The sequence below is a fragment of the Oncorhynchus masou genome, chromosome 29 (genome assembly GCF_036934945.1).
Source record: "Oncorhynchus masou masou isolate Uvic2021 chromosome 29, UVic_Omas_1.1, whole genome shotgun sequence".
NCBI lineage: Eukaryota > Metazoa > Chordata > Actinopteri > Salmoniformes > Salmonidae > Oncorhynchus > Oncorhynchus masou.
Window position 1 is genome coordinate 11,847,030 of NC_088240.1, and position 13,600 is coordinate 11,860,629.

Genomic DNA, 13,600 nt, shown 5'->3' on the forward strand with positions numbered 1-13,600 from the left:
CTGTCTGTCTGTCTGTCTACGTACCCTCAGACTACGACGCCACGCCCCCTGCCTCTCTCCTGCCCCTGAACACCCCCCCCCCCCAAGTTTACACCCCATTTGTTCTCACCCATGCCCTCCCTCTCCCCTAATCTCACCCCACACCCCTCTTTCACCCCCACACTCAACCCCATCCCCTCCATTACCCCTCCTTCACTAGTGTGTGTGGTTGTGCCAGGCCCCCTGACCCTCTTCAGATGCAGAATTAGTCCCTCGTAGCTGACCTAAATAAAGGTTATAATCAGGAAAAACAGCCCCACTCCAAGGCAGTGCTGGTTATGGAACACTTCTCTGTGGTGAATATCCACCAGGTCAAAGCTGCCGTCTCGCCTTGCTCCCCCTTTTCCTCCTTTGATCTGAAGTACCACACTGGCACTCACCACCGTTGCCACGGTTACCCGGGTGACGTGGCAGAGTACCCAACAGATTCTGGGCCTGGTGAGGGGCGTAAGGAGGGCAGGGTGAGGCTGTACCTATAAGCAGGGAAAGATTTGAGACCAAAATTGAATGGTTAATTTAATAACTGATTATTTGAAAAAAAATCAGAATCAACCGGTCAGTTTTACGTTTGAAGCCTTTTTGTGGTCACACTGGTCCAGAGAAGCAACATTATGTTACAGTAGAGGTTGACGTTGACTGTTGACTGTTATCATGGTTAGCGTGTTGACCTGACACTCCCTGTCCTCTCCGGACCAGATCTGACCCCTCAGGTCATACATCACCTGGAAAAGGAAGCTGGTGCACAGCAAGAGGTCAGTGGTCACCATGTTAAGGGACAGGATGATGGTTGGTGTCCGCCCCAACCTCCAGCAGTTACGCATGGTCAGGCCGTTGCCTAGGAAACCCAGGAGCGACAGAGCAGGTAGAGCCAGGACTTGACGTGTGTGTAAAAGAGGTCAGGATATAGCCAACACTGTCTGGAAGAGGAGAGAGAGAAAGTGAGGAGGAGGGTGAGGGGAGGAGGAGGAAGATGGGAGTGGATGGTGGGAGAGAGAGGGGGAGCAATTGTGACCGATGTGAACACACTGTACAGTGAATGTGGTTACATGCACACAATCATGCGATTATTGTGGATAGTCAGATTAATAAAATAGTTAGATTAAAACGTTGACATGCTTTGCAAGAAGAAGGATTCCCATAATACTCCTGTTTACATGGACACATCTGAGATCAACCTGATGATACTCTGAAGATGTAGAGAATCTATGTGTATAGCCTCTAAAGTATAGAGGGCAACCCCCCTTTGATGCACCTGAACTAACCTCGTCTTCTGGATGATAACGGGGTGAACAGGCCTTGGCTCGGGTGATGTCATTACATTTAGTAATGACAGAATGCATTTTAAAGTTTACCCACAGTACCACTTTTGTATGACTTACTAAAATTATTTGATCGATATTGTTGTGCATTGATAAGTAATAAAATAAAAGCATATTTCACACGGTAGCCTGGGGAATGTGCAAGATAACCTTTCTTTCATTTTGATTTCAGCACAAATTATAATGTGGCACTCAGTCCACCCCATTGCCTCAATGAAGAGTTTGGCGTTTGACTAGACAGTTACACGCCTGCTAGAGTTAGTGGCAGTTGGATGAGCAATAACCACTGTCGTAGTACGGATGAAGCCTGTGCTAGAATGTGAAGCTAACTGAAGCTAACCCTGAATAGATCTAGCTTGGTTTGCAGGATACCCCTCAGGTCTACACCTTTGACTGAGTCCCAAGACAGATCTACACCTGCGTACAGTATCTCAGCCCAAATACCCATAGGAACCAGGTTTACACCTGAGGCTATGTCTCAATACTCTGATAAACCAGGTCTACACTTCTGACTATTCAGCAAAACACACATTAACCAGGTCTACCATTGTGCAAGAGACACTAAACAAACAACATCCCACAGAGCAGACATCCCAATTATTCGCAAAAGGAAGAAACGCAGAGGACGAAGAGGAGGATGCCTCGTCCGGACCCGCAGATGACAACGAGGAAAGCTGCCGTTACCGTCAATATTACTCACCAACAATAAACTAGATGAGATACGATCACGAATATCCTACCAACGGGACATAAAAAACTGTAATATCCTATGCTTCACGGAATGGTGGCTGAATAACGACATGGATATTCACTCTGCACCGGCAGGATAGAACAGCACACGACGAGGGGGGGGCGGTCTGTGCATATTTGTAAACAACAGCTGGTGCACGAAATCTAAGGAAGTCTCTAGATTTTGCTCGCCTGAAGTTGAGTATATTGTGATAAACTGCAGGCCACACTACTTGCCTAGAGAGTTTACAGCTATACTTCTCGTGGCTGTTTATTTACCATCACAGACAGAGGCTGGCACTAAGGCCGCACTCAGTCAGCTGTATAAGGAAATAAGCAAACAGGAAACCACTCACCCAGAGGTGGCGCTCCTAGTGGCCGGAGACTTTAATGCAGGGAAACTTAAATCAGTTCTACCAAATCCCTATCAACATGTTAAATGTGAAACCAGAGGGGAAAAAAACTTCTAGATCACCTTTACTCCACACACAGAGATGCGTACAAAGCTTTCCCTCGCCCTCCATTTGGTAAAAACTCTATCCTCCTGAATCCTGCTTACAAGCAAAAAATAAAGCAGGAAGCACCAGTTACTCGGTCTATAAAAAAATGGTCAGTTGAAGCAGATGCTAAACCACAGGACTGCTTTGCTATCACAGACTGGAACATGTTCCGTGATTCTTCCGTTGACATTGAGGAATACATTGAGGACGCCGTCCCCACAGTGACTGTACGTCATACCCCAACCAGAAGCCATGGATTACAGGCAAAATTCGCACTGAGCTAAAGGGTAAAGCTGTCGGGTAAAAGGGTAAAGGGTAAAACTCCTTTTTCAAATATCTTTCTGTTGTTTTATTTCTCTACTTACACACACCCACACACACACACACACCTTTTCTTTTTCTTTTTTTTTAGCACCATTGGTTAGAGCCTGTAAGTAAGCATTTCACTGTAAGATTTACACCTGTTGTATTCGGCATACATGACAAATAAACTTTGATTTGATTTGAATTGATTTGTAACCCCTTTTTCATGGTATCCAATCAGTAGTTACAGCCTTGTCTCATCACTGCAACTCCCGTGCATCCTCTAAAACACAACCCAACCAAGCCACACTGCCCACTTAACCCAGAAACCAGCTGCACCAATGTGTCGGAGGAAACACTGTACACCTAGCAACCATGTCAGCGTGCACTACACCCGGCCCTCCACAGGAATCGCTAGTGCGTGATGGAACAAGAACATTCCTGCCTGCCAAATCCGCCCCTAACCCGGACGACACTGGCCCAATTGTGCTCCGCCCCATGGGTCTCCCAGGCGCAGCAGAGCCTGGACTCAAACCCAGAATCTCTGGTGGCACAGCTACACTGCGATGCTAACAAATAACCTTCCCTGGAAGGGAATCATGGTTTATCAGGTTTCGGCTTTTCTTCTAGAAATGAAGAGTAGCCTGTTTTTAGAAGTCAACCTATAGGCGGACCTGGGGTGCGTTCAGTTTTCAACGTTTTCAGATGGTTTGTACGAAATGACACGTTTCCCCAAAACGGAGCTCACTGTTCTTCAACAACCATTTTGAGGGTTTTTTTTCTCCCGTGTTGTGGTTGTGGCCTGGTCATCCTTAAAAATGACCATCTGGTAGAACTCGTCCAGCACAACACATAGGCCACCATAATAATGCATCAACTGGCTGTTCTGTACCGTTTCTGTTCAGTTCCACACCGTTCTGTCCTATTGAACGCAGGCCTTTTCTTAGACCACTGCGCCACTCAGGAGTCCAGCTCCAGCTCTGACTAGCCTCCGACATGAACACTTCCTTTTAACTTTGTCTATAGCTCACTGGCTGTGTATCTCTCACTTCATCTAAATATTGTACTTCCCTCGCTCTCACCTCACGAAGACTTGATCTATCTCTCTCTCTTTCTCACTCTGTCACACATCCTGTGTTACTGTGGGCAAAAAATGTTGCTGCATATTACAGGATTTGACATTAAGGGTTGCCCTTTGCCAGGGCAAGTTAACTGAGCAGTGGCGCATGTTGAGCCTGCTCTGCTGAGGTTGCCTCATTGGACAATTTTGTTGTTGTGGTATGTGTGAAACTGCAAAGAATTCCAGTAGTCTAAAACTGGTCTTTCTGTTTCCTCCCCATTGTTTAAGTGAAAGACAGACACTTTATGTCAATTCTGTCAGTCGGGCAAGTTGAGCCTGCTCTGAGAATTTTGTTAACTGATAACAACCAAAATGCAAAGAGTACTGATCCAGTACTGCTCTTTCTGATTCCTCCCCTATGTGTAGGTGAAAGGCAGCCAGTAGGCCTATATGGCCTTCTGCATGTAAATAGATAAATAGAATTTTCGGGAAAGTATTCATGTCTTCGGGCACCCAAGAAATACTCCTGACTTGCCCAATGGGCATGTGCTTTTCCGACTTTAAAGTCAATCCCTGCTATTTTCTCACTGTTATCTCAACTCAACCCATGTGTGTCCAGACAAGGGTGCCCTGTAGTGGCTAGTAGTGGTGCGCGGGTCAGCTGTTTTTTCACCCACACCCAAGAGCAATTACTAATAACCCATCCTCAACCGCCCGATTATATGTGACAAAGTGAAAGTCTGAGGCCCACAGCCAACCCTAACCCACTAATATAGAAAATGTGCTGTAGGCTACAGTCAGAGATGGTGGAAAGATTTTGAGGCATGGGGTGCAGGATTTATTTAGCCTGATTTAGGCTATGTTTTTGCTTATAATTTCCAACCTTTTGGTAGGCTATTTGTTAGTCAACTTGTACATGTAGCTCAGTGGCGGCCGGTGCCGTTTAAGATTAAAGGGGAAATATTTAAAAAATGTATGATCCTTATTTCTATTACATCATATTGGATGACTGTCATTCATAATCCATTCACCCAGTTCAATGTAACAGCAAGAGGTTTAGGCTACGACATGGTACTCAAATTTTCCCTATATCCATCATTAGGTTGCTACAACGTCGAGAATTTTGAGGAATCAAGGCGACAGACAGTGACACATTCAATACCACCTGGCACACTCTTGCCTGCATCTAGCTGATCTAGGGAATAATCATCATCCCGCTTCCGACACATGTTTGAGGTAGCCTAGTGGTTAGAGTGTTGGGCTAGCAACCAAAGGGTTGCTGGATCAAATCTGTTGTTCTGCCCCTGAACAAGGCAGTTAACTCACTGTTCTCCAGTAGGCAGTCATTGTAAATAATAATTTGTTCTTAACTGACTTGCCTAGTTTAATAAGGTAAAAATTGTCCAACTGTTGCAAAATCTGAATTTCTATTGCACAAATTCAGGTAATTTTTTTTATCTCCATTTGCTTTCGTTTAAGAAATGTTTTTCAACAGAATCGGCGGAATGAATACACCCTTGATCACTTACAAACCCAGTTCACTTTCATAGCAGCCATATACAAAACAGCATTATCACCCTGCTCGTTGTATATACCATATAATTTATTCTCGCCACTATCTATGTGCTCTCCTCCTTTTCCTTTTCGCCTGTGGACTTCAGCTGTCCAAGCCAAACCTTCCTATCATGACCGCTATAACTGCTACACACAGCCTACATCGTTGTCACGTCATAGTCAGCGTAGCTACTAAAACTAACGCATTAGTAAACCTGTTAGCTCCAATCATGCAGTACAGTGTTCATTCAGAATGCAATAACAAACAAAAAATATTTTCTGTACAAAATTTGTGTGTAAGGAAATTGAAATCTGTGAAAACGACCCGACATGTTTCTGATATGATTTCATTTCGGCTTGTATGCATATTTTATATGGTTGAAATGCTATCAGCTTTTATGATGTTGATAAAGGAAGCACATCAACAGATGATATCTAACTGCACATCTGTTCTTTCAAGATGCTGAAAGAAAGAAATTATATTTCTCCACTCCAGTTCCCAAGTCCACATTGCAAATTAGACTACATTTGGTGTATCTCAAATGCTAAATTCTGCAGGAGTTGTTGGCTGCTTGTTGGCTGCTGTTCCTTCACTCTGCAGTCCAACTCATCCCAAACCCTCTCAGTTGGGTTGAGGTTGGGTGATTGTGGAGGCCAAGTCATCTGATGCAGCACTCCATCACTCTCCTTCTTGGTCAAATAGCCCTTACACAGCCTGGAGGTGTGTTGAGTCATTGTCCTATTGAAAAACAAATGATAATTCCACTAAGCGCAAACCAGATGAGATGGCGTATTGCTACAGAATACTGTGGTAGCCATGCTGGTTAAGTGTGCCTTGAATTCTAAATAAATCACAGACTGTGTCACCAGCAAATCACCCCACACCATCATACCTCCTCCTCCATGCTTCATGGTGGGAACCACACATGCAGAGATCATCTGTTTACCTACTCTACGTCTCACAAAGACACGGTGGTTGGAACCAAAAATCCCAAATTTGGACTCATCATACCAAAGGACAGATTTCGACTGGTCTAATGTCCATTGCTTGTGTTTCTTGGCACAAGCAAGTCTCTTCTTCTCATTGGTGTCCTTTAGTAGTGATTTCTTTGCAGCAACCATGAAGGCCTGATTCACGCAGTCTCCTCTGAACAGTTGATGTTGAGATGTGTCTGTTACTTGAAATCTGTAAAGCATTTATTTGGGCTGCAATCTGAGGCTGGTAACTCTAATGAACGTATTCTCTACAGTAGCGGTAACTCTGGGTCTTCCTTTCCTGCGGTGGTCCTCATGAGAGCCAAATTCACGATAGCGCTTGATGGTTTTTGCGACTGCACTTGAAAAAGTGTTCAAAGTTCTGGAAATGTATCGTATTAGCTGACCTTCATGTCTTAAACTAATGATGGACTGTCATTTCTCTTTGCTTATTTGTGCTGTTCTTGCCATAATGTGGACTGTTTAGCACCCCTACCTTGTTACAACACAACTGATTGGCTCAAACACATTCCTCCAGGCGTGATTTCAATCTTGGTTTCATCAGACTAAAGAATGTTGTTTCTCATGGAGTCCTTTACGTAACTTTTGGCAAACTCCAAGCAGGCTGTCATGTGCCTTTTACTGAGGAGTTCCGGCCACTTCCATAAAAGCCTGATTGCCACTCTACCATAAAAGCCTCTGATTGGTGGAGTGCTTGCCAAACTTCTTCCATTTAAGAGATGGTCCCTTCTGCTGAATGTTCTCCCATCTCCACAGAGGAATCTTGTCTGTCAGAGATTGAACATCTGGGTTCTTGTGGGAAAGGGGAAGGGGTCTGAATACTTTCCAAAAGCACCGTATTTTATAGTAGCCCTCTCTGTCTCTCATGGGAAACGGCCAGCTCTTGGAGTCTTGGTGGTTCCAAACTTCTTCCATTTAAGAAAGCTTTCCTTAATTTTGGGTCAGTCACTATAAAATCATTTATATATGCTCTCTCTCTCTCTCTCTCTCTCTCTCTCTCTCTCTCTCTCTCTCTCTCTCTCTCTCTCTCTCTCTCTCTCAGTGGTCAGGTAGATAATATATAAAGTGAATATATAAAGTGAAATAAACAGGTATTCTGCCGGTTGCTGTGTCACTCTTGCTGTGTGGCACACTGGGCACAAATATGCATTTTTCTAGTTTGCTCTTTGTGGATTTTTTGTTAATATGGTCATTTGGGCAATTAGTGCAGCTCAAGTTTCCAATTTTGTGGGCATGAGCACATAGCCTTTTGTTTTCTCTCTTTCTCAATAGTCTGAGTCTGTACATAGTCAAAGCTTTCTGTCAGTCACAGTGGTCAGGTATTCTGCTGTGTACTCTCTGTCTAGCATTCTAGTTTGCTCTGTGTCTTTCCAATGTGTCTAATTATCTTTTTGTTTTCTCTCTCTCTCTCTCTGTCTCTCTCTCTCTCTCTCTCTGTCTCTGTCTCTCTCTCTCTCTCACTCTCTCTCTGTCTCTCTCTCTGTCTCTCTCTCTGTCTCTCTCTCTCTGTCTCTCTCTGTCTCTCTCTCTCTCTCTCTCTCTCTGTCTCTCTCTCTCTCTCTCTCTGTCTCTCTCTCTCTGTCTCTCTCTCTGTCTCTCTCTCTCTGTCTCTCTCTGTCTCTCCCTCTCTCCCTCTCTCTCTCTGTCTCGGTCTCTCTCTCTCCCCCCCCCCACCCCATCATCCAGCCCCATTGTGTCCTCCTGGCGTCTAAAGAGAACAGTGCTCCAGTGAAGCTGGGAGGGTTTGGCGTCGCCATCCAACTGGGAGAGTCGGGACTGGTGGCTGGAGGTAAGCAACGCAAATCATGATGGAAATGTCAGGCTCTGTCCAAGATCCACACTAGCATACCACATGGAATGAAGAAAAATGTACTGGCGCCATGTCTTCTAAATGGTATTCTAGTGTGGATATTGTAAAAGAGGCTATCGTGCTTTCAGATGTAGGATCTTAGTTTGATTATCCTGATGGAAGATCACTTTTGTGCAATGCAGGAAATGTAAAACCTGTAGTGTATTTGAGGTTTAAAAAGGCCTATGTTTGTAATTTCCCACCTTGAAATTTCAGACTTGATTTTCCCATACAAGCAATGTACCAACCCCTACAAAAATGTCCATTAATTACAATCCACAAAATAATTTACATTTCCTCTTGGTGCAGGACTATTTTCCTGCTGTTGCAAACTGTCTCAAGATCTCACACCTGTATGTTCCAATATCCACACTAGTATACCATTTAGAATGCATGGCCAGTTTTTATGCTAGTGAGTAACAGAGCTTCTCACTTCTCGCTCTGCTTTCTCAAAAACAGAAATGCTACAACGTTTATCAACGTAATCTGTACTTGCAAACTTGTACTTTTCATATTGTTTCTGCTGTTTGTACAAACATTTCAGACATAGGACAGAGAGTATCTGGGCCTTCATGGGTTGATTAATAATACAACCAAATAAATGGGAAATATTGGCACCATCTAATCGGACAATCTTTGGGGTGAACTATCTCTTCAATGTCTTTGCCACATGTACCAGCTGTATGAATTAATTGTTAAGTTAACATCACCTTTAAATGAGTGTTTTAACAGCAGCCAAGATAAACATACACACTGTGCTCCACAGTGCTATCCATTCACACTGACTCAGGAAGAACTAGAAATGTATCTTCAACCCTGTAATGCATTACTCATATCAATGACATATATAAGCTTTCTTCAGACAATGGTTTGACTAGGTGACCCAATAATCCAACTTCCTCTTACTAACCACGACTCTGTTGTTCATCTGAAACAGTTCCCTATGTGTTTTAACTTGAATGTGAGAATGTTGAGCCAGTAACTGAAAGGTTGCTGGTTTGAATACCTGATGTGTCCTTGAGCAAAGCACCAAACTCCAGAGGCGTCGTACCACTATGGCCGACCCTGTAAAACAATACATTTCAAAATCAAATCAAATTTTATTTGTCACATATACATGGTTAGCAGATGTTAATGCGAGTGTAGCAAAATGCTTGTGCTTCTAGTTCCGACCATGCAGTAACAATTTCACAACTACCTTATACACACAAGTGTAAAGGAATGAATTAGAATATGTACATGAAAATATATGAATGAGTGATGGCCGAACGGCATAGGCAAGATGCAGTAGATGGTATAGAGTACAGTATATACATATGAGATGAGTAATGTAGGGAATGTAAACATTATATAAAGTGGCATTGGTGAAAGTGGCTAGTAATACATGTATTACATCAATGTTTCCATTATTAAAGTGGCTGGAGTTGAGTCAGTATGTTGGCAGCAGCCACTCAATTTTAGTGATGGCTGTTTAACAGTCTAACGGCCTTGAGATAGAAGCTGTTTTTCAGTCTCTCGGCCCCCGCTTTGAATCACCTTTACTGACCTCGCCTTCAGGATGATAGCGGGGTGAACAGGCAGGGGCTCGGGTGGTTGTTGTCCTTGATGATCTTTTTGGCCTTCCTATGACATCGGGTGGTGTAGGTGTCCTGGAGGGCAGGTAGTTCGCCCCCGGTGATGCGTTGTGCAGGCCTCACTACCCTCTGGAGAGCCTTACGGTTGTGGACGGAGCAGTTGCCGTACCAGGAGGTGATACAGCCCGACAGGATGCTCTCGATTGTGCATCTGTAAACATTTGTGAGTGTTTTTGGTGACAAGCCAAATTTCTTCAGCCTCCTGAGGTTGAAGAGGCGCTGCTGCACCTTCTTCACCACGCTGTCTGTGTGGGTGGACCAATTCAGTTTGTCCGTGATGTGTACGCCGAGGAACTTAAAACTTTCCACCCTCTCCACTACTGTCCTGTTGATGTGGATAGGGGGCTGCACGATCATCTCCTTTGTTTTGTTCACATTGAGGGCCCTCACCTCCTCCCTGTAGGCCGTCTCGTCGTTGTTGGTAATCAAGCCTACCACTGTAGTGTCATCTGCAAACTTGATGATTGAGTTGGAGGTGTGCATGGCCACGCAGTCATGGGTGAACAGGGAGTACAGGAGAGGTCTGAGAACGCACCCTTGTGGGGCCCCAGTGTTTAGGATCAGCGGGGTGGAGATGTTGTTACCTACCCTCACCACCTGGGGGTGGCCCGTCAGGAAGTCCAGGACCCAGTTGCACAGAGCGGGGTCGAGACCCAGGGTCTCGAGCTTAATGACGAGTTTGGAGGGTACTATATGGTGTTAAATGCTGAGCTGTAGTCGATGAACAGCATTCTTACATAGGTATTCCTCTTGTCCATGTGGTTTAGGGCAGTGTGCAGTGTGATTGCGTCATCTGTGGACCTATTGGGGCGGTAAGCAAATTGGAGTGGGTCTAGGGTGTCAAGTAGAGTGGAGGTGATATGGTCCTTGACTAGTCTCTCAAAGCACTTCATGATGACGGAAGTGAGTACTACGTGGTGGTAGTCATTTAGCTCAGTTACCTTGGCTTTCTTAGGAACTGGAACAATGGTGGCCCTCTTGAAGCATGTGGGAACAGCAGACTGGTATAGGGATTGATTGAATATGTCCGTAAACACACCAGCCAGCTGGTCTGCGCATGCTCTGAGGACGCGGCTGGGGATGCCGTCTGGGCCTGCAGCCCTGCGAGGGTTAACACGTTTAATGTTTTACTCACGTTGGCTGCAGTGAAGGAGAGTCCGCAGGTTTTAATAGCAGGCCGTGTCAGTGGCACTGTATTGTCCTCAAAGCGAGCAAAGAAGCTGTTTAGTTTGTCTGGGATCATGACATCGTGGTCCGCGACGGGGCAGGTTTTCTTTTGTAGTCCGTGATTGACTGTAGACCCTGCCACATACCTCTCGTGTCTGAGCCGTTGAATTGCGACTCTACTTTGTCTCTATACTGACGCTTAGCTTGTTTTATTGCCTTGCGGAGGGAACAGCTACACTGTATTCGGTCATGTTTCCGGTCACCTTGCTCTGATTAAAAGCATTGCTTTCAGTTTGCGCAAATGCTGCCATCAATCCACGGTTTCAGGATGGGGAATGATTTAATAGGTGCTGTGGGTACAACATCACCGATGCACTTGCTATTAAACTCGCTCACCGAATCAGCGTATTCATCAATGTTGTTGATCGACGCTATGCGGAACATATCCCAGTCCACGTTATCGAAGCAATCTTGACGCGTGGAATCCGATTGGTCGGACCAGCGTTGAACAGACCTGAGCACGGGTGCTTCCTGTTTTAGTTTCTGTCTATAGCCTGGGAGCAACAAAATGGAATGGTGGTCAGCTTTTCCGAAAGGAGGGCGGGGGAGGGCCTTATATGCGTCGCGGAAGTTAGAATAACAATGACCCAGGGTTTTACCAGCCCGGGTCGCGCAATCGATATGCTGTTAAATTTAGGGAGCCTTTTTTTTCAGATTAGCCTTGTTAAAATCCCCAGCTACAATAAATGCATCCTCAGGATATGTGGCTTCCAGTTTACATAGAGTCAAATTAAGTTCTTTGAGGGCCGTTGATGTGTCTGCTTGGGGGGGAATATACACGACTGTGATTATGATCGAAGAGAATTCTCTTGGGAGATAATGCAGTCTGCATTTGATTGTGAGGAATTCTGCACCTATCTGGTGTATGTTACAATAAAACATATACACATGAATACAAAATGACATACAGTACATAACACCAAACATACATAACAACAAACATCCATGCATACAGTACATGGAACGATGTGCGCTGAGAGTTGGGAAGCAAATTCAGGGAGTGATTTAATAAATAAACGTAACATAATACAAAACAAGAAACCACAAAAAACATACAGACATGTCACAGAAACAATGACGCCTGGGGAAGGAACCAAAGGGAGTGACATATATAGGGAAGGAACCAAAGGGAGTGACATATATAGGGAAGGAACCAAAGGGAGTGACATATATAGGGAAGGAACCAAAGGGAGTGACATATATAGGGAAGGAACCAAAGGGAGTGACATATATACGAAAGGAACCAAAGGGAGTGACATATACAGGGTAGGAACCAAAGGGAGTGACATATATAGGGAAGGAACCAAAGGGAGGGACATATATAGGGAAGGAACCAAATGGAGTGACATATATAGGGAAGGAGTCAAAGGGAGTGACATATATAGGGAAGGAACCAAAGGGAGTGACATATATAGGGAAGGAACCAAAGGGAGTGACATATATAGGGAAGGAACCAAAGGGAGTGACATATATACGAAAGGAACCAAAGGGAGTGACATATACAGGGTAGGAACCAAAGGGAGTGACATATATAGGGAAGGAACCAAATGGAGTGACATATATAGGGAAGGAGTCAAAGGGAGTGACATATACAGGGTAGGAACCAAAGGGAGTGACATATACAGGGTAGGAATCAAAGGGAGTGACATATATAGGGAAGGAACCAAAGGGAGTGACATATACAGGGAAGGAACCAAAGGGAGTGACATATATAGGGAAGGAACCAAAGGGAGTGACATATACAGGGTAGGAACCAAAGGGAGTGACACATACAGGGTAGGAACCAAAGGGAGTGACATATATAGGGAAGGAACCAAAGGGAGTGACATATATAGGGAAGGAACCAAAGGGAGTGACATATATAGGGAAGGAACCACAGGGAGTGACATATACAGGGTAGGAACCAAAGGGAGTGACATATATAGGGAAGGAACCAAAGAGAGGGACATATATAGGGAAGGAACCAAATGGAGTGACATATATAGGGAAGGAGTCAAAGGGAGTGACATAAATAGGGAAGGAACCAAAGGGAGTGACATATATAGGGAAGGAACCAAAGGGAGTGACATATATAGGGAAGGAACCAAAGGGAGTGACATATATAGGGAAGGAACCACAGGGAGTGACATATACAGGGTAGGAACCAAAGGGAGGGACATATATAGGGAAGGAACCAAATGGAGTGACATATATAGGGAAGGAGTCAAAGGGAGTGACATAAATAGGGAAGGAACCAAAGGGAGTGACATACAGTGCCTTGCTAAAGTATTCGCCCCCCTTGAACTTTGCGACCTTTTGCCACATTTCAGGCTTCAAACATAAAGATATAAAACTGTATTTTTTGTGAAGAATCAACAACAAGTGGGACACAATCATGAAGTGGAACGAGA

The 13,600-nt window shown here is 44.6% G+C and overlaps 1 protein-coding gene and 1 pseudogene across 14 annotated transcripts in view; one reads left to right on the forward strand and one right to left on the reverse strand.

Annotated features, from left to right (window-relative positions):
- LOC135518984 (peripheral plasma membrane protein CASK-like) overlaps positions 1-13,600 on the forward strand; it is a 239,730-nt gene that overhangs the window by 149,642 nt on the left and 76,488 nt on the right. For all 14 annotated transcript variants that reach the window (XM_064943983.1, XM_064943986.1, XM_064943987.1 and 11 more), the window contains one exon: positions 8,187-8,289. In XM_064943983.1, the coding sequence (XP_064800055.1) occupies positions 8,187-8,289 (103 nt within the window). The remainder of the gene's footprint in view (positions 1-8,186; positions 8,290-13,600) is intronic.
- Positions 27-1,354, reverse strand: LOC135521182 (probable G-protein coupled receptor 82; annotated as a pseudogene).